Source organism: Rhinichthys klamathensis, unplaced genomic scaffold (genome assembly GCF_029890125.1).
Source record: "Rhinichthys klamathensis goyatoka isolate OS25496 unplaced genomic scaffold, OSU_Roscu_1.1 h1tg000099l_1, whole genome shotgun sequence".
NCBI lineage: Eukaryota > Metazoa > Chordata > Actinopteri > Cypriniformes > Leuciscidae > Rhinichthys > Rhinichthys klamathensis.
Genome location: NW_026606638.1, coordinates 607,313 through 628,604, shown reverse-complemented (window position 1 = coordinate 628,604; position 21,292 = coordinate 607,313). Strand labels below are relative to the sequence as shown.

The 21,292-nt window shown below is 36.8% G+C and overlaps 1 protein-coding gene across 2 annotated transcripts in view; it reads right to left on the bottom strand.

Moving 5' to 3' along the window:
- Nucleotides 1-1,469: 1,469 nt before the first annotated feature.
- arhgef12b (Rho guanine nucleotide exchange factor (GEF) 12b) overlaps nucleotides 1,470-21,292 on the bottom strand; it is an 85,888-nt gene continuing 66,065 nt past the window's right edge. The window contains exons 22-40 of one of the 2 annotated variants that reach the window (XM_056252899.1): nucleotides 17,740-17,884; nucleotides 16,530-16,565; nucleotides 15,630-15,784; nucleotides 14,504-14,650; nucleotides 14,324-14,409; nucleotides 13,592-13,717; nucleotides 13,341-13,455; nucleotides 12,455-12,555; nucleotides 12,299-12,376; nucleotides 12,094-12,169; nucleotides 10,659-10,826; nucleotides 10,373-10,460; nucleotides 9,391-9,468; nucleotides 9,219-9,313; nucleotides 7,341-7,628; nucleotides 5,429-5,671; nucleotides 4,050-4,276; nucleotides 1,704-1,779; nucleotides 1,470-1,550 (exon numbers count right to left, since the gene is read on the bottom strand). In XM_056252899.1, the coding sequence (XP_056108874.1) occupies nucleotides 1,501-1,550; nucleotides 1,704-1,779; nucleotides 4,050-4,276; nucleotides 5,429-5,671; nucleotides 7,341-7,628; nucleotides 9,219-9,313; nucleotides 9,391-9,468; nucleotides 10,373-10,460; nucleotides 10,659-10,826; nucleotides 12,094-12,169; nucleotides 12,299-12,376; nucleotides 12,455-12,555; nucleotides 13,341-13,455; nucleotides 13,592-13,717; nucleotides 14,324-14,409; nucleotides 14,504-14,650; nucleotides 15,630-15,784; nucleotides 16,530-16,565; nucleotides 17,740-17,884 (2,378 nt within the window). In that variant the 3' untranslated portion in view covers nucleotides 1,470-1,500. Of the gene's footprint in view, nucleotides 1,590-1,703; nucleotides 1,780-4,049; nucleotides 4,277-5,428; nucleotides 5,672-7,340; nucleotides 7,629-9,218; nucleotides 9,314-9,390; nucleotides 9,469-10,372; nucleotides 10,461-10,658; nucleotides 10,827-12,093; nucleotides 12,170-12,298; nucleotides 12,377-12,454; nucleotides 12,556-13,340; nucleotides 13,456-13,591; nucleotides 13,718-14,323; nucleotides 14,410-14,503; nucleotides 14,651-15,629; nucleotides 15,785-16,529; nucleotides 16,566-17,739; nucleotides 17,885-21,292 lie in introns of both variants that reach the window. The other variant, XM_056252900.1, reaches the window with a different exon arrangement.

Here is a 21,292-nt window from a genome sequence, read left to right as displayed (position 1 = left end):
ACACCAATTATGGTTTGTTTAAGCTTGTGAATATCGTTATGAAGAATTTGTATGAGAAACGAACAGCACCATTTGTGTTTCCAGTTTATTGAATACATTTTTGCTACAGATGTTGTGTAATTTCCTTTTTTGGTCATAAATCCAAAACAAAATATCCTTCCCACTCTCCTCAAAAGGTAAATGTGATAAAATGAAGACACAATGTGCAATATCTTCTTTCCATTTGGAACAATACATCAGTTCAGTCAAATTTAATAGAATCTCATCTATTAGAGCTATTTCATGTTCTCAACGGAAAGCCAAGACCATATTAATGTTCAATAATATAATAAAATACCTCAAACGTCTAGACAGAATAATAAAAATACAGATTACATTAATATTAAAGGATACCTTGCAGTCTTTTATTTTTCTTCTTTTTTTTTAGTAGTTTCTGTTAAAATAATACATGACTGAACGCTTTAGAATGCAAAAGAATAAGAGAGAAAAAAAAAAAAAAAAACGAGTCTCTGTAAGAGATGCAGTGTTGGTCATAATTGTACAATACATTACATTTAAAATGGACCATTAAGGGTCTTCATCAAGTTCCTGCGTTGAAGCTTCTTTCTATTTAACTTCATTCTCAAAACCAAGAAAATCCGAAAGATGGGTCGGGCCGAGCTGCCGGAAATATGTCGCGTCGGCCCGACCCGACGACATTACGAAAGGTCCGGTTTTCCCATGGCCGCGAGCCAGAGAAAACGCTTTCAGTAGCTTCATTAAATAGCATGTGGTTTATTAAGAGAGGAGGAATGAGAGACACCACCACAATCGTCAGCCCATCCTCAGACTCATTTCCAGACTAGCATCGTCAGTCAGCAAACATTGCCCATTCCCCTTTGAGACGTCTCATTTTAGGCTCACGTGATGGCTAGTGTTACAGGACTGCAATCGCCACTCACTGCTGATGGTTTCTACGTCACATATACCACATGCCAGATCGAAACAGAAGTCAGGCATTCGGTTTATGTGAATATCTGTCTGAACTAATCACACTGTCATTATTATTAAGCACATATGCTAGTGAGGCCAAAGATCTGAGGAGCTACCCAAGTAAAAGATCATGTGACCATTCAAGTTGTACTTTGATTGGATGAGTCAATATCAGCCAATGAAACTTCATGAAAAAAATTCATGCAACCTGGGGGTGTTTTGTAGATCCACGCTTACATTTACCCTCAAATCTTGTGGTTTTCTTTTCCATCCAATGTTGTTCATCAGGACAGCATGGTTTTGACAATGATGGAGGGTTGCTGAAGGAACGAATTGTCTTCTGTCCTCAATAAAGATGGTCGAGTGAGAGGTGATGAAACTTCCTTGCATGGCAATCGTTCTCAAAGTACCATGACGTGCGCTTGTCTCTGACGGTGTGCAGAGATTTGGAGCGAGTGATTGGGGTCGTCCTGTTGCGTGAGTGTCTCCAGATCTCCTGTTCATTCTGTCTCGTGCATGAGCATTGTTTCAAGAGGAGCAGGGCTGGAGCAGCCCAGTGTCTCTGTGTCTCCTCCTGTCTCAATAAACAGAAAGAGCTCCACTTCACTAACTTTTATCTGAAAGGAGGATAAAAAAGAAACAAGAGAACTATGAAATGAAAGCTCTTTTAGGGCATTTATAATGACAGCACAACACTGAACCACCGGCAGGAAGGACAAAAGCTGCACTACCTTTGTTTTCCTCTGTGTCAGTAGCTGTTTCCTCTGATAGCCTTTGGCGTAGCTGGTTATACTTGATTTCTGTATCCTGAGAAAAAGAAGAAAAAAAACAGAATTGAGTATTTTTTCAAATTTGTGACCAGAATCAAACGGGCATTTACCCGTTTTATTATTATGGTTTAGTTTTTACTTACTAAAAATCATTTGCCAACATGCAGTGGCCCCAAAAAATGTGTACACTTCAGTCAGACTTGTGTAATGTATGAATCTCCTGGCATTAAATCAGGGGTTTTCAAACCGTCTTCATTTCAAGGACCCCAATATAATGAACCCCTTGCAAGGGCCCCCCAGTCATAAAATATAAAGACAGACATGTATTCTTAGAATACTGACCAAATTATATATTGAAAGAAAAATGGTATATGAAAAGCTAAAAATGAAAATGAAACTTTTGGCTTTTTTTTGGTGGTCATTTAGCTGCCAAAAATATTATCTGGACATTTACAGAAACTACAGCATTTATCTCTCTGCAGAATATTAGTTTTCTTTGCCAATTTTTTGGGGGATATTATTAAAACATTTTCAACTCAAATGTATTTGTTTAGCATGTTCAGTAAATATATTTTTTTAATTTTCCAAACAGCCATAGAACTAGTAAGTGTGCTTAGCTTGCAGCATTGAAAGGAGATTTAAAAATAGAACTGGAATTTTTAAATATTAAGAAAACAAAAGCAAAACACATTTTGTTAAAGTTATCATTTCTTAATTATTACTGCTAAAATGCGTTTCGTAAACCATAGTCTCTCAAATTCTCCAGAGATCCCCTAGAATCTCCCTTGAAAACTCAATTAGATCAAATATACAAAAGTGCCACTTTTTTTTTGCTTACAAACTTTTTTTGAAGATTGGAAAATAAAGTTAGGTTTTTAAATAATAGTAATAATAATAATACATTTAATTTGTAAGCGCTTTTCTAAGTACTCAAAGAAGGCAAGTATGCATAACAATATGAAGTAAAACAATATAAAAGAAAGTAAAAGACAGTATTGCAATGAAGCTTGTTTCTACCACAGAATTAAAAAAAAAGTAATTGTGACTTTTCACAATACATACTCACAATTTATATCTCACTATTCAGAATTTATTTCACTCAATTTCAAGTTTATATCTCGCAATTCAGATTTTTACCCCGATTGTAAGACATATACTGAGGAAAAAAGTCTGAATTGTGACAAGTCTAAAAAGTCGCAATTACCTTTTTTTACACGATGGTGGAAACAAGTTTCCATAGTATTGTGACACTTCCTGGTTGTCAAACAACATGTTTATAGTTAATGTGATCTGTGTAAACTTAAGGAAAACTGACTTCATACATCCACTAAAACCACACAAACACCAGTATATTAAAGGTACACTATGTAACTTTTTGCTATGTAAAATGCACTTTAAAGGGATAGTTCACTTTGAAAGTAATTTTTGATATGTTTTAGCTTACCTCAAGGGCATCCAAGATGTAGGTGACTTTGTTTCCGCAGTAGTTTCAATTTTGATATTTTTAGGTCAAACCGTTCTTGTCTGTCAGTCATATAACGCAGGTCTATGGTCACCACCTCAAAGAGCATGCACAGAGAAGTCCAAATTAAACATGATTTAATGACTCGTAAATGTAAGTACACATTGATGGCCTAAGACACGAAACGAGCGGTTTGTGTGAGAAAACAAACAGTATTTATATCGTTTTTACCTCTTGTAACGCACAGACCGAAGCGCCGGCGCCCTCAGATCACTTGGACGTGGCTGTGGTTACAAGAGGTAAAAACGATATAAATACTGTTCGTTTTCTCACACAAACCGCTCGTTTCGTGTCTTAGGCCATCAATGTGTACTTACATTTACGAGTCATTAAATCATGTTTAATTTGGACTTCTCTGTGCATGCTCTTTGAGGTGGTGACCATAGACCTGCATTATATGACTGACAGACAAGAACGGTTTGACCTAAAAATATCAAAATTGAAACTTCTGCGGAAACAAAGACACCTACATCTTGGATGCCCTTGAGGTAAGCTAAAACATTAAAAAAAATTATTTCAAAGTGAACTATCCCTTTAAATGCCATGCAGGTTTTTTTTTAACCACTAGAGGGCCACAAGTTACAAAGTGTACCCTTTAAAATACAGTATAATTGTCCATGAAAAGTAAACTTACTTTTGAGAAAATATCTAGCAGATGCCACTTGGTTCTGGCATGTTAAATAATATAAATTGATACATTTTAAGTGAGCCAAGTCTCTAAATACTTCTTGGTCATTGTATATTTGTCTATCATTGACCAGTTTTCTTGGTGAGCAACAGGTCACCTTCAGGTGCTGCAGGTTGGCCTGTAGTAGACGTATGTGGGTCATGATCTGTCTGTTGACGTTAGGTCCTCCGCTGCTCTGAGAGGAGGAAGAGAGGAGCTTCTTCAAGTCAATGCCTGAGTCTCCCCCGGCCACTGGCTCCCCGCTGTTGGCCTGCACGTCATCATCTGTGCTGCTCTCACCTGAACCTCCATACACCTCCAGCACCATGTAACTGCCTGCAGAGACTGGCAGAGAATGAGACCAATGGTAACAGGTTATGTCAACAGAAAATGTAAATGTAGTGCAAAAAGTAGGCTGCTTCCAAACATGCATACTTGCCTACTTACAGAGTTAGTGTAAACAGTACAGTATTTTCCAAAGAATAAATCAAGCGTTCAAAACATGCAAAGTGCACACATTTGAAGGTGGTACATTATGTGTGTAGCTGCACATTTCCCACAAGCTGGTAGTTTCACTTTAAATACATTTGTTTAGGCTTGGCGTTTATAATAAATAAACTAAAATACAGTTTAGTATTCACTAAAATACATATTTATAATATTTGTAAACATTTTGTTTTATTTACCAGTATTTTACATTTCTAAATGTAATAATAAAATGTGACACACATACAGTAGATGCAACTTGTCAGTTTTTTTCCCCTCAATATATAATGCAAATGTAATTTTGACCTGGTGCAACTTATTTTCTGTAATATATGGTTTGGGTGAAGAAGAGAGAAGCATGTCCGATTTCACAGTATTCATAAAATAGTAGGCAAAAAGTACCCAGACAACCCACTACTACTGCAGAGGTTCTGAAGTGTGCATACAACAGATCCTTTTCGATCCCATGAAGCCACAGGAGAGAATTTGTAAATGGCAGTGAAGCGGCTGACGCAGGTTGGTCACATGACAATGACAATTTACTCCGCCCGGGTTACATTCATACTACCGTAAACACATTCTAACTATATAGAAATTTTCAATGGTTGCAAAGTAATTACTTATTTGAAACAAGTACTATTTTGAGCACTTGTTTCACTGACCAATTTAACAGTAGTCTTGGTTTTTATACTGACACCTATTGGTGTGGATGAAACATCACATAAACTCACTCCACTATTTATGACCAGTTAATAATTGCCAATTCTATAACTAAGCATGTTTGGTCTTAATTCTTGCGGAAAATCATTTTTCTATAATGACTGTTGAACTTTATTATTGATGGTTGTCCCACACAATCAATGTCCTACATATCTGTGCTAGTTTCATGTCTCTTGATTTACTCTGTAGTCATGTAATAAGCAGGATAATGTGCGGTCAGCTGCGCATTATCCTAAAATAAAGGCCCCTCCTGATGACTTTGAAAAAAAAAAAAACAGGACGAATACACACCACAATCCTCAGACGTCTCAAAGAAGCCTGTGTCTCCGGAGGGCAGTTCCTGTGCGTTCTCCCCTCTGTTCTCGCCCCTCTCTGAGCCGTTCTCAACAGTGGACCCGATCGCAGCGCTGTTCTCCGGCCCCTGCTGAGAACCCGTCCTCGCCACGTGTTCCCGTTTCTCTCCTCTCTCGGGGTCTCTGTCTGTGTCCTCCTGACTGGACATGTGGTTGATCAGGAGCTGCCTCAGTGTCGCCACTAAAGAACACAGAAATGAGATGAGAAATCGACAGATATATTGGGCTGCAACTAACAATTATTTTGAAAATCGATTAATCTATTGATTACTTTCTAATTAGTCAATTAATTCTTTAGTTAACTCTCTCTTCCTGCGACTGATGGATTTTTCCGTCTTTCTGTGTTTTCACTGTTATACAGTGAAAACGCGATTTTCTCAGCTTTTTGCTCAAAATGTTTTTTTTTAAATGAAACTTACCCATATTCATTGGGTTGATTAAAAAAAAAGATTGCATGTTGGCTGAATAATAAGTTGTTTTTGGTTTGTTTGTTTAAAAGCAGAGGGTCTGTTCTTTCTTTTGAAAGATTGCATTTTCAGAGATTTATAAATCAAAATATTATGGGGGCCATGAAACTTTTGTAAAAATGATAAAAAATGCTGGCGCTGACTGGCAACTTTTTTTCAAAAACACTAAAAATTAAAAAATTTAAAATTAAATTACACATCTTCTGAAAGAGTACTGAATCGAAGAAGCAGAAACAAGCCATAGCATTTGTAAGCAGATTCACATGTAAAATAATGCAATCATTAACATTAAACAGCATATAAATATAAATAAATCAAAACCGAATGAAATGTCGACCCAGGACGAGCTATAGGACTGTGAGTGTTGATGGACTCGATCTACTCCATCTATGTTTTGATCAATGTTCTGAATCCGATCTAGACATAGTCTTTGACAAAAACGCGATTTTCTCAGCTTTTTGCTCAAAATGTTTATTTTTTATGAAACTTACCCATATTCAAGTGTGGATTAAAAAAAAAGATTGGATGTAGGCTGAATAATATGTTTTTTTTGGTTTGTTTGTTTAAAAGCAGAGGGTCTGTTCTGTCTTTTGAAAGATTGTATTTTCAGAGATTTATAAATCAAAATATTATGGGGGCCATGAAACTTTTGTAAAAATGATCAAAAATGCTGGCACTGACTGGCAACTTTTTTTCAAAAACACTGGCAGAGAAAGAGTTAACTTACCAAGCGATAGAAGCATATAAAATAACATCAAACATTAAAGAGCATTAAAACCAAATTTGACAAACGTTACCGAATAAAATGTCTACCCAGGAAGTAGTTAGGACGGTGAAGCTTTGGAGGTGTTGATGGACTCAATCTATGTTTTGATCATAGGTCTGAACCCGATCCGGACGTAATCTTTGACAAAAATGACATTTTCTAAGCGTTTTGTTTAAAACATTGTTTTTCAACTAAATTTACCCACATTCAAGTGTTGATAAAAAAAAGTTTTGGGTTTTTTTTAAGCAGAGGAAAAGAGTTAACCAACAACGACGACTTTAAATGCCTCGCATCTCGCACCCAACTCCGAAGGTTCTTCGGATGAACCCAAATCATTTCTCTATCTCTGTGAGTAAGCTAAACCCATCATAATCATCTAGTTTAGTGTGGCTCTCACATTATAAGACATGGCAGACAACTAGTTCCTTTCATTCCGCATGGGTGTGTCGAATCAATCTGTTTTCCTTATCAATGTCAACAATTACATTGACAGCGCTACAGATTTGGGTTACAGTTAATCCCAGAAGTTGCCTTGCTGAATTTAAGTTGTCCCTATCCGAATTAAGTTTTCAGTTACGTGAGAGGGATAGCTCGTAGTAGTCGAGTCTTCTACTCACGTGTCCTGAGAGCTTCATCAGCTCTGAGTGGCTGGAGCTCAAAGGCCTCGGCCTCGTCCTCATCTATGGCGATGCCCAGTCTCGAGCGCTGCTTCAGTAATGTCAGTCGATCGGTCATATCAGCCACCACAAACTCTTCATCATCTTCAGCCTGATCCGGTACTGAGTTTTCTTCCTCTTCATCCTCCTCATCAGATTTGGTCTCAAACGGGTTGGTACTAGATGGCGGGGTTGAAATGACCTCAGTGGACATGACCTCAGTAGACATGACCTCAGTGTCATCTTTTTCTAAGGAAAATATACAACAAAATTGAAGAACACAATTCTGAAACATATTTACGAGGCTCCTAGCCAAATAAACTAGATATTCATGAGTAGGGGGGTTTCACACTGGCAGTTTATTCGAAAAGTAGCAAGGTTCGCATGAAAAATTGGTAACCTGAAAGCTATAATGTGGACCCGGGAGTGCACCACGGTACCGAACCCCAGACTACCTGTAGGACGTGTTCAGATTTCGGTTGCAATGGAACTGTGGCACGATTCGTGTGAATATGAAAGTACCTCAAACTTGGTTCTGCACTACAAAATGCAAATGCGTTTTAGCTGATGCATCAATAATACAACAAAACACGTGAGTGATGACAGCGGTGATGATTTACCTTGAATATGAGTGAGAGTGAGAGTGCAGTGTAAATCGCGCATCAGAGCGGCAAATGAATGGCTACCAATCTGTGGTCTCCTCAAAAGAGTCCATTTGCAAGCCTTCATGTAGACTACAGCTGCACGATTAATCGTTAAAAGATCGCAATCTCAATTCAAACATCTCCAAACACGATCATATTCCTAAATGACAACGATTCGGCCATGTCTATTAAACCGTTGACAAAATCATACCGGAAGATTAACGTTCGGACATAAACACTGATGCCTACGGAAGCAATCAAAATAGAGCAAATCACCTTTTGAAAGTAACTTGGCGCTTCAAATAGTGATTACATAATTACGCATCTAGGTGGCAAGTCAACAAGTGACTGTTAAAAAATGTATTTGTCATTGAATCATTCACTCAAAAGATTTGTTCAGAAATGCTGATTCATCCAGTAAATGAAACAAATGAAGTATTTATGAGTGAGTCATTGAATCATTCTTTCAAACCGATATTTTTTTACAAATAATTTAAATAGACTGCAGAAATTAATATTTAGAGAAAATTACATGTTATTTTGTTTAGTTGTCCGTTTAAAATCCTGGGAGAATCTATTTGAATTGATCCAAAATCGTACAGCTCTACTGTAGACAAGTTTCGTTCACTCTGCTGGACATAATGGCACCAAATTAATAAAAAAAAAAAACAATATATTGACCTGCGTTCAGCTTTCCATCATACGCCATGCACGTTTGTGATGGTGCGTGATGAACGCAAACGCACTGAGGTTCAAAAGAATCAAGTGAGTGTGAAACCAGTCCAACACCCCCTACCAATGGGAACAATCGCACTCACATTCAGACTGCAGTAAATGTGCCCAGTGTGAAAGACCCCTTATATATCTACAAATGGATACTGGATGTGCTGCCAATTGCCATATTTTAGCAGTCAAACAACTGCATTATGTTCATATTTGAATGAACTACCACTTTATTGCTCATCTTCTACTGTAGTATCCATTTCATATTTACTTGCATTACACATCTTAAAAATCTGTCACTAGTTGCTGTACAACAGTGAGATGCTCTCTTCCTGTTTAAGTGAGCAATGCAGACCAGACTTTATGCTGATACTTTAATGAATTACTGAAGCAAATGAATGCCTGACAGTTAAATGCACTGCACATCATCCTGAGTTGAATTAAATGAAATAACGAACAAAAAAATGTTTACCTGGAGACTGAATGCTACCTAAAGAAATGGGCTCAGCGTCTTTGTTTAGTTTCTGAACACCAGAGTTGATCAACTCGACCTCTTCACGCTCCCCACTGCAAAACATGTCATGTTATCACATCAACTTACTGCCTGTAAAACTATATAAATGATGTAGAAACCTTAAACTCACTCAGTCTGAGGTAATGGAATGATGTTGTGTAGTTTGGTCTTCATGCAGTCTGCTCTTTGTGTGATCAAACACTGCCACCTAGTGTTTGGAAGATCAAACCATCAAAACAGGTAGGGGTTATGAGCTGCATTTTTAAAATGTTATGATCTCTGAGGTCCACTTATATTGTTATCAAGATTTTTACATCCTAATCTACAATCAATAAGCTATTTTCTTGGCACTTCAAAATGTTTAGTAATCCTCAGAGGCATCTCTATCGTTTTGTTGCTGGAGTAGTCCTGTGTTTGCGTCGGTCTCGTATTTACTACTACATGACATGTGTAAATTGGTGGGCGGGGCTAAATAGACAATGATGTAGAAGTAGGCAGTGATCTTCTTCTGCAAAGGTGTTCTTTCGTCACACTATGAGGTGTAGCAATGTGAAAAAAATCCGAAACAAGTCTTTTTTACTGAGCTTGGTTTCAATAAAAGCTGTTTTTGGAATAATGAGGAAGTTTTGAGTTCTGAAACTTACAGGATATTTTTATAGTACATTTTTACAATTTACCTCTTGTAATTTCTGACCCATTTAATGTTAACTAAAATGTTTTCAAATTTTCGGTAACAAATAAGGCTGAGCAAAAAAAATTTAGATGGAAAACCTTAAATTATAGATGTTGTCTTGGCAACTAATGGAAATAAATTCATTTACTAAAATTAAAGCTAAATAGAAATATTTAAAAAACTAGAAAAAACAAAAGCACATAACAAAATTTCCTAAACTAAAATGAAAATTGAATATATAAAAATAAAAGCTATTTCAAAATATTAATAAACACTATATGTAATTGTGAATTGCAAATAACACAAACATTCGTCCACTGTTTTAGAGGCTAAACATACTGAGGTGAATTTTGTTCACTTAAACTGAATAACAGATATTTAATGGACACTCTGAAAGGGCAGACAAAAAGGAATTCTAGGTAAAAAGATCAGTACTCACGTCTTCTGCTCAGATACAGTCTGGGCCATCAGCTCATAGATCTGGGCTCCATTATCAGACATCGACAGTACAAAGAATGACCTGTTGTCTGTAATACATTCAGACAATAAAGTTATTTCAACCTACCCTTAAATCTGCTTTTATTTTAATCTAGAAGCCATTAAACACCTTTTATAGTTCAGTTGATTATGGAAGACATGATTTTTGAGGTATTGTTCAAAAGTATGATCTGATACATGTCCATATACAATGTGTCTGATCTGTTTTGAAAAGTAGAGCTCCTTACCGGTGGCGACCGAGCGCACCATGACAGTGCTGAGTTTGATGATGGGGCTGAAGATGTGTTTGGTCTCAGCGGTGCCTGCCAGATTCTTACTGTGGCATTTTAAGATCAGCTTCTCATCTTGCCTCTGAAGTAGCACCAATATATCTTCCAGCAGCAATGTGTACAGCTCTGCACACACACATACCATATGTAATCATTTCACAATAATATTACATTTAAGTGCCCCCATTATGATTTTTCGGACACTATTTAGATAGCGTAGTGTGTTAGATAGCTGTTTGTGTATGTAACAGGGTTCGTACAGATTCAGTAAAATGAAATTCCAGGACTTTCAAGGACTACAATCAGCACTTATCAAACGATATCGTTATTATTTTTATTTGTTTTTTTTTTTTACTCAAATTACATGTTATCTGATGTTTCACTTCATAGAGATCAATCCACTGACCAGCGCTGTCAGGCATGGGAAATTCCCCTCCTGATAGGATACTATGACAAAGATATTGCCTTCCTTATTCAAACTGATTTTTTTCCATGAATATATGATTGACCTGAAGAATGAAAGTTGTATTATATACTTATCATTAACTTAATATCATGCTCATAGCCATGCAAAATAGCTGTATATCTCAGACGGGCTGCTGTGTTTATTTTGCGTGAAAAGATTATTTTTTCCAAAAAAAATATATATATATATTTTTCAATAATTCAAGCACCTTTCAAGTACTTCTATAAGAATATGTATGTTTTAAAGGGTTTTCCAGGACTTAAATTTCAAAAAATCAAATTCAAGTACTTCAAGCACTTATACGAACCCAAATTTTCAAAGATCAAAGTGCACGATAATAGAGTTATTGTTTCCCAAAAAAAATATTCTGAGCCGCCTGAAACGCATTATCAGTAATTCCAGTCTGCACGAACCTACATAGGTTTGTAACAAATTAGCATAATTCCAGCCTATGGTTTTCATTGACTCGTGCGAACAACGTCTATTAGCTAATTTAGTTCCCCCAAAAAGTGTTCCTATACGTTCCCCGTTCCTGCGGTGCAAACATACCAAGAAAGCGGGGACTTCCACTAATAGTTAAAGGAACTATGAAATGTTCCTCCAGTGCGAAAGCCCCTTTTGAAAAAGCATATTAGGGGAACTTTAAAAATGCCGTATTATACACTTTTGCAGCATTACATTTTTGCCCTGATGTACACTTATAATGTTAGTCAAGCTGTCTTGCACCAAACACAAGTCATAATTTAGGTTTTCAAGACCCTTTTACTCTACAGAATTAACGGCTATTTACGCTACTGCACCTTTAAGAGATCTTTATGTAAATGACCATCTGATAATGGTATAAAATCATATTTTCCATATCGCTCATAGAAAACATTTCTAATATGAGTTTGGTCAAGGGTGAATTCTGTGACAAGCCACACCTACCAATAGTTTTATCTTTGTTGACCTTCCAGGATAGTGGTCCCTCATGCACCATCTTCCTCTTAGTCAAGTCCAGGCTCTAGATAGAGAGTAAAATCATCATTCTGTTGATAGCGAGTGATAATTTGTTATACAGCTTTTTCTAATCTCCTGTTTTTTTGTTGTGTTGATAAAATGGATTTCAATTCGATAAATACGAAGGTCTCACCTTAAACTCCGCTATCATGGGGTTCTCGCTCTGTTTCAGTGAGGACAGGTCCAGTCGTCTCTGGTAGTCCTCCAACCTCTGGAGACAACAGATGATCAGGGATCAGTTCAATATGGTCTGATCTGAGGTCAGGCACCCACTGTGTTATTTACTCACCTGTTTGTTCTCGGCTTCTTTCACCTCCTGATTGACGTGGGTGAGAATCTTTCGACAGCATTCGCCAGCCCGTTTCACTTTACTTCTCTCCTCAGGGTCCTCTGTAATATGTGAGAATTTGACATGTCTTGCAATGTGATTTGCTTTACCCCATCCAAAATTTACATTTCATGACAACTTAGTTTGTAATAATTACTGGCCAACTTCAATTGGCCATTTTATCATTTATGGCTGTTATTTTATGTCATCATTTCCTGAATTGAGCTGTAGCAGAAATGCAGTTAATGTGATAGCACTACATCCTTCTGCTGCTGATGTTACACAGATGCGGGATGTGTGAAACAGGGTTCATGCTAATTCTGGCTCATATGCGAATGCTCTAAACAAAAACAGACCTCGCCACATCTGAGTCTCAGACACAAACACAATATAGCACCATTTATTTTTGCTAATGAAACGGACATGAAATACAATTTTCTATTTCAATAATGTATTAGTAAATGATGAAATTAACATGAACTAAGATTAATAAATGCTGTAGAAGTTCAATCTTAGTCTATAAATAGTTAACTAATGTTAAACTAATGAAACCTTATTGTAAAGAGTTACCATGTATTTTCGCTAATGATAAGAACATTAGTCAGATTTGCAGATATATCTTACCATTTAAGATATTAATATTCATTTAATTTGTATTTTTGCTAATGAAAGAACATAACATGGTAAAGATTATGTGTCAGATTTGCAGATATCTTAATATTTATGATAGTAGTAAGTTTAATATTATGTAGTTTTGCTAGTGAAAAGGACATAACATGGTAAATAATATTTGTTAGATTTGCAGATATTTTAATATTTAACATATTTTTAAAAGAGGCTGCTGTACCTGTGTATTTGGCGATGTTCTCTAGCAGAAGGGGATACTTTGTGAGTCTCTGAGTCTCCACAGGAATAATGTCCTTTAACTGCAGCCTGCGACAATTACGGTTACTCTCCGCCTCCTGCAATACAAACACTTCAACATGAAAATGACATGTACCATCTGGCAACAGCCAGATATGAAACACACACACGACCGACAGCAAGTAGAGTTACAAACAATTATGAAAGTAACCACTGGACTAGTAAGCCATTGACCTGAATGAAGGAGTTGAAGCGCTGGTCTTTCTTCTGTTTGCTCTTGATGAGTTCCAGGGCGAAAGGCTGATTACTGCAGTACGTGCCCGCAGCTCTCTTGATCTTCGCCTCTTCTTCCCCACTGAACTGTGGGTAAAGACACAAGCTAATGTGAAAATTCCTCGTTGGGAAAATCTAATGGTAACTGGTTTAAGATGGTTCCTAGCTGGCCAAAGCTACTCATTCATGGTCGAATTGGTCGTAAGCTTGTTCAAGTTGGTTTAGTTGGTTAGATCAGCCACTTTGAAACAGCAACAAACCAGCTACCATTTAAAAAAAAAAACAGCTTGACTGCCTTAGACTAGTACAGGGGTAGGCAAGTTCGGTCCTAGAGAGCCGCTGTCCTGCAGAGTTTGGCTCCAACACTGAAAAAAACCTCTTCTGCCTATATATAGCCTTAGTAATCCTGAAGATATTGATTAGCTTGTTCAGGTGTGTTTGATTAGGGTTGGAACTAAATTCTGCAGGACAGCGGCTCTCTAGGACCGAACTTGCCTACCCCTGGACTAGTACAACCTGGTTTAGCACTGCACTCTCACTCTCATTGCTCATATTCAAGGTAATCATCACCACAGTTACAGTGCAACCGAACTACAGGTAGTCGGGTCCGCATGACAGCTTTCACATTAACAATTTTTCATGATACTGTGCCCTGTTTCAAACTAACTGCCGCTGTATCTCTTTCTTTCTTACCCAGGAAAGCAGATCGTCTCCTAATAAGTCAATGAGCGCCGTCTCATTCTTCTTCCGAACAGCGGCCATCTGTTCCGTTAGAGACACTGAAGTGAGAAAACAAGGAAGACAGTGTTTAGAAGGCATGCTTTTGCAAGGGTTTTGAAGGATTTAACAGGTCTATGAAGTTGTGAGATTTACTGTGCAGCTGAACGATCTCCTCAAGGTTGCTGAAGATGCTTTTGATGTCTGCAGAAGGCAGGATGGAGTCTCTGATCAGCGGCTGGTAAAACAAATTCTCCAGAACCTTCATCATCCGAACGTGTGCTCTCTCAGTGTAGAACAACTCTGTGAAAGCAACGACGTGGAGGAGAAAAGCGGTCACACGGGATGGTTTGCACTGGTAAATTGCCCCTGAGCATGTAAAAAAGCTTCTCAAACTTAATGTATGCTTATACACTGTTGGGAATAATCAGAATACTTTTTCCTGGGATAATGTAAGGAAATACATTTTCAGTGTCTATTTACACCAAGTGCAAATAGCCCGCCTTGTTGGCAGAGGCTATTTACACTGACTCCGCCCACCTTATCTGATTGAGCCAGACAAAATTACAAAAGAAATGACGATGATAACAGGAGCTGTGGCGGAGAGAGTAAGGCATTACTCTTCCATTGATTTGTTTTGTTTTATAAAAAAATAATAAAATATTAGAAAAGTGGAAATAAAGTGCCTAACAGGGAATAAAACAGTGGGAATAATGTGTTTAATGGGTATAGGAGGGCTTTAGTTATATAGGGACATGGTATAAGGCAGCATACATGTATGATTTTAATAAATATAATCATATATACTGAATAGGTTTTTATTATTGCATACTGTTTTATAACATACTACAATACAATATGAGTCTCTGCCACTATTTGCCCTATCACCATTCATTTTTACTAGAACTAAAAGAAAGAAAATAGTAATGTAACATTAAAATAAAATATGTAAAAAAAATATATACATAATCTTACTTGTGTTACATATACAGTTTTAATTAATAATGGTAGAAACATTAACGTCCAATAACGAATAGTGTTTCAATCAAAAATAAAAAGTAATAGGATGAAATGGCAAGAGATCCATGTCGCATAACAGAAGGTGACTTATGTCTTGAACTGTATAACTGTAATTTATCTGATACTTAATAAAAAACAAAGTGCTCATCATTCGTCCATATCATATAGCTGGATTTAAATGTATGAAAAGTAATTAAAGATCAGACTTTAGGAAGCAACTTCCCCAACACTGCTCATACAGTACACCACACTTGTCGCTCACCGTTGATGACTTCTTGTCTCTTGATTTCCTGATGGGTAAGTGTGGACAGGACGTCTCTGCTCACCAGCGTCTGCCAGTTAGAAGGCTCCAGCTCCACCTCAACACACTGATCATCCTCACTCTGCACTTCTCCAGAGCCCAGCAGATCCATCCTGCTGTACAAACACAGTGACAAAACATGTTCATCAAATGCACGTCTAATCAATCAATGAATGAAACTTTATCAAATTAATCATTTTATTAAAATGTTAACAATAATAGGCTTTCCCCTCCAAATTCTATTTTATTTTTTCCTAAATCCTGTGTTGTCTGATGTAATTTTACTGGATTCTGTGTATTCAATGTCGTATTCAAATAAATGTATACATTTTTATCAATTTAATCAATCTTTTTAAATGTAATCAAATGAAAATATAACAATTCCTTTACAACAAACATTCCTCTTTTTTTGTCAAATAAAGTGCTATTTTTTTACTAAATTAAAACATTTTTGAAGCTGGGCTGGGGCCGAGAGCTTTGGGCATTTTACGTTGATGTTTATTATGCTTATATGCCGCAGTCGGCCACTGTCACTCCTTTCGTTTCTTTATTTTATGATTAAAGTTACGTATAATGTTCGCCTCATTCTTCCCTGAACTTGAACTTTGTTACGGTCACTTAAATTCACATTATTTTATTTCATTCTAATGAAATAGCCGCAAGTGCTGAATTACGACTCAGAAAAAAAAAACACTAGTGGTCTCAGAATTTTTTGTATGTTTTATTAACTTATTATATATGTGAATAGTCAGTTTGTTGCCCATATTGTTCATGTTATTGTTATTAATGGCCAAGAGATGATATCAGCATCGACCACTGAAAAACCCACACTGGTCGACCACAAAAGCAAAGAGCACTCACCTCCGGTCAGGCCTAGGAGTGCCGGTGTCCTGCGTCCTGTAAGGTAAATCACATTCCAATTACCCTACAATAGTAACAATCCCAACATACCGTCGTCAGCATTCCCTTTCTCTCCTGAGGAGACCCAGTCATGAGGCACAAGCTTAATTCTCTGTGTCTGTCCCAATAAGATCATTTACAGAGGAGAGCACCACAGAGCAATGCTTTGTTCAAACGTTACATGTGCATCGTCACAACGGAGACATAACGAACAAAATTAGCTGTGAGGCCTGTAAACAGCCTGATTATAAGACAACGACTGCTCGGCTTTTAACCAAAATCCAAATTCAATGCAAATGTTTTGGATTGATAATTCTGCAAAGCACAGGGATGTATAATTAAGGGTTATATGCACTACTATTCAAAAGTTTGGGGTTGGTAAGATGTTTTGAAAGAAGTCTCTATGTTCAATAAGGCTAAATTTACCTGATCAAAAATCAAAACAGTAATTTCATAAAATAATATTACAATTTTAAATTATTTCTGTTTTAATACATTTTAAAAGGTAACTTATTCCTGTGATGTCAAATCTGGATTTTCAGCATCATTACTCCAGTGTCACGTGATCCTTCGGAAATCATTCAAATATGCTGATTTGCTGCTCAAGAAACATTTCTTGTTATTATCAGTGTTGAAAACAGTTGTGCTGACTAATATTTTTGTGGAAACTGATTTTTTTTTTAGGATTCTTTGATGAATAGAGAGTTCAAAAGAACAGCAAGTCTTTTGTAACATTATTGTCTCTTTACAGACACTTTTGATCAATTTAATGTGTCCTTGCTGAATAAAAGTAATAATTTCTCTTAAAAAATAAATTAATAGATAAAACTGACCCAAGGTTTTGAATGGTAGTGCAGTTCAGGATCAAACCTGTTTCAGTTTTTAAAGTCTGAACAGGAAAAAATATTTAAATGTGGTTTTATCCAATAAAAAAAAAATATTTTGGGAAATCCAGTCAGTATGAAATACCAGATTTTTCCTCTTTTCAGGGTGCAAATTATATTCAGCGTCACACGCTTCACGTTGAGGAGGACACACTTTAACTGAGGAGGACATACAAGATACTGACAGAGCAAATGGAACACAGATGAAATTCGATCATTTTGAATTGTGTTTAGTTTAAAATAACGATTTTATTAAAAGGAGCCTGGATGGTGATCGCATGACTCACTTGTCTGTCTCAGCTTCCTCTTCCTGTAGATGCTCCAGTGTGCAGGGGCTGAAGTCAAAGTGAGTGTTTGAAGAGGAGGAGTCCTGCGAATCTCCTGGGATGGAACCCTCTCCCATTCTGGCCAGTGCAGATAAGGGAAGTCCACCTAATCCAGAGTCAGAGAGACGCACAATGTGTCAGAAAAAGAAATGCTCACGAAATCAGTGCTAAATTGAAGGAGCAGTAACAGTTTATTTCGATGATCCACTTCAGAGATTCTACTAAGTTTGCAACTCCATGCCCTCTGGGGTTCTTCGGACCAAATGGACCCGAAGAATTTAAATAAAAAAATGTGTAAAATCATAGCTTCATCGGAATGGTCCAAAATTTGGTGACTTTGTTGGTACTTGGTATATGAACACCCAAAAAAATTGGGGACAGGATTTGAATAGTCTAAGTGGTTGTAAAAAAAATGGTCACACTCAGGGTCTTCGGGTCCAAATGGACTCGCCATAGGAAATGAATGGGAAATTGTACGCACAAAACAACTCTGTATTGTCACATTTTTGTCAATCAACAAATCAGCCACGATCCAGAAAAAAAGCACACAACAGTGAAGGGGTGAATCTATAAAACATCAAGAGTGCAAAACAGACACATCCACACACACACACACACACACACACACTTTTATACACAAACACACTAATAAATTCAGATTACATAAATATGTTTTGAATTTTTAAAAATCACAGCTTCATCGGAATGTTACGAAACTAGGTGACTTTTATGGTATTAGGTATGTGAACAAACAAAAAATATTGAGGTCATGATCCAAGCATGCTAAGTGGTCGTCACACTTCTGCTCTTTGGTCAAAAATGACCCAGTTTTTTTTATTTGCATACAATCTACAAATCAGCCAGGATGCAGAAAAAAGGACTCAACAGTGAAGGGGTGAATCTCTAAAACATCAAGAGTGCAAAACAGACACACACACATACACACACACACACACACACACACACACACACACACACACACACACACACACACACACACTGTATTATATATTTATAATAATCTGTATTATAAAGTAAAACTGGCACTTCAAATTACCATTTAAACCAAACAAACAAACAAAAAACAAGACAAAAATAGTCTTTGAGAATCTGTTATTATATTTTAAAATCAACAACCTGAAAAAAATTGTCAAAGATGTGCAAAACTCACAAGAATTCTGAACCCTTTCTACAGAGAGCTGTAAATCCACTAGTGGTAAAAATGTGCTATTGCGTGATAAAAATGCTCAGTGTGTCCAGCAGATGGCATCCATCTCATTTCAAAAATTGTTTTCATGAGGCCTAGGCTTGACTCTAAAATGAAATACAGCTTTAAGAAAAAAAAAAGAAAAAAAATACATATTTATAAAAAAATTATATTATATTCAATGGGAAAAAATGGGTCATAATTATTGCATAAATCTTAATTATAAATCATAAAATTCTCTCAAAACACCAAAAAATAAAAGAAAAAAAATTATAAAAAACAAGTAAAAAAATATATATATGATTTTCTTTTAATAAATATGAATCAAACCCTTCCGGACCATTTGGTCCCGAAGACCCTGAGTGTGACCCTGAAATGAAGGACCCCAGAGGGTTAACTAGCAGTCATTAGAGTATTTGTAGACTGTGGGATATCTGCAATAACACTTTATTGTAATGCTCCCACAAAAGACATTCTACTGACTATAAGTATCTTTGCAACTAGATGTCAACGTATTCTACTAACCCAAACCCTAACACCTAACCCTAACAGTCTACTACAGTTGACATGTAGTTGCAAAGTTACTTATAGATAGCAGAATGTCTAAAGTGGACCACTGAAATAAAGTGTAGCCGAAGTTAAGGACAGATGTCTTATAATTTTGTCAAATTATGCAGACAATGAAAGGCTTTTCCTATTGACACACACTGGAAAAATTCTTCTCTATAAATGTGGGCACAATTTGATAACTTAAGAAGAACAGGCCAATTATATTCTGAAAAGGGTTATTCAGCAAATCTGAGCTGTGACCCCGATAACCCAGGAGAGCTCAGAAAAAGAAAACAAATAAAAACATCTAAATACAAACCTGAGGCTGTATTACATAAACATCCTAACTAAGAATCCTATCCTATCGGTTTAGTAATCATAGTTCACTTGGTAACTTTTTCAAATCTTAAATCAGGAATTAGGATAGGATGTTTCTCTAATGATATACTGTTAGCGACCGATGCTGGTGACTCTATGATCTTATTACTGTTAGACTTAACCTCGGCCTTTGATACAGTTGATCATAAAACTCTATTATCCCGACTAGAATACTCTGTGGGCATCCAGGGAACTGTCCTCATCTGGTTTAGATCTTATCTAACAAATAGAAGTTTCTCTGTCAAACTGGGTAATTTTTCTTCCTCACCAGCTCAACTCTCCTGTGGAGTGCCGCAGGGGTCTATTCTCGCACCCATTCTTTTTTCCATATATTTACTTCCTCTGGGCTCCATTTTCAGAAAGCATGGTGTATCATTTCACTGCTATGCAGATGATACACAAATTTATTTCCTTCTGAAACGCCACAAAGATACTGCTCTAAAATATCTTTTTGCATGCCTAGAAGTAGTAAAAATGTGGTTTTCTCAAAATGTCTTATTTTTTATTGAATCCAAGACTGAGGTTATAGTCTTTGGCCCCCATGACAACTATAATAGCAGCAACATTGATCTGGACTATCTTTATCCAAAGTCATCTTGCATTAAGAACCTAGGTGTTCTCTGGGATCAAAACCTCAAATTTGAAAAACAAATCAATGCGGTGATTAGTGCAAGCTTTTTTCAGTTACGTCTTCTCTCTAAAATTAAATCCTCCCTTTCTGAGAAAACACTAGAGATTGCTATCCATGCGCTCATTACATCGCGTTTGGACTATTGCAACTCTCTCTACTTTGGCATACCCAAACAGTCTATTGCTCGTCTCCAATTAGTACAGAATACGGCTGTCACTTTTGTGAAAAAATCCTGATCGATTTTTGAGACATAAATGATCATTGATTCGATTGTAAAATCGATTTTCCATGTCTAAAGACGTTTCCATTTTCAACGCCAAATATAGGCAAATCCACGGACAACTAACAGGCGTTAGGACGAGCGTAAAGAGTGCGCTTATGACACGCACAAGTCAGCAATATTTCTGATGATTTATTGGCATGAAGTTTCGTGCACAATGACAAACAGGAGTGCAAGATTCTCAAAAAACAATAAGCAGAGTGGACTGCCATAACATCAATGAAAAACATTACTGCAGGCTTCGACATGGCTGTGTTTACGATTAGAAATTTACAAATTTCGCCTACGTAGGCGATTGTAGGCCGAATCTGTATCTGTATGCATGAGACTGTCTGAATACTGGCTGAATTCACATTTTTGTTGTAAAAAGAGACACATTATGCAGAAGTATAGTATAGTTTGTATGTGTGTTTGTCAGAGCCTGCAGTTGCTGTGTGACGCGCGTTCGCTGCGGGCGTGTCGTGACGAG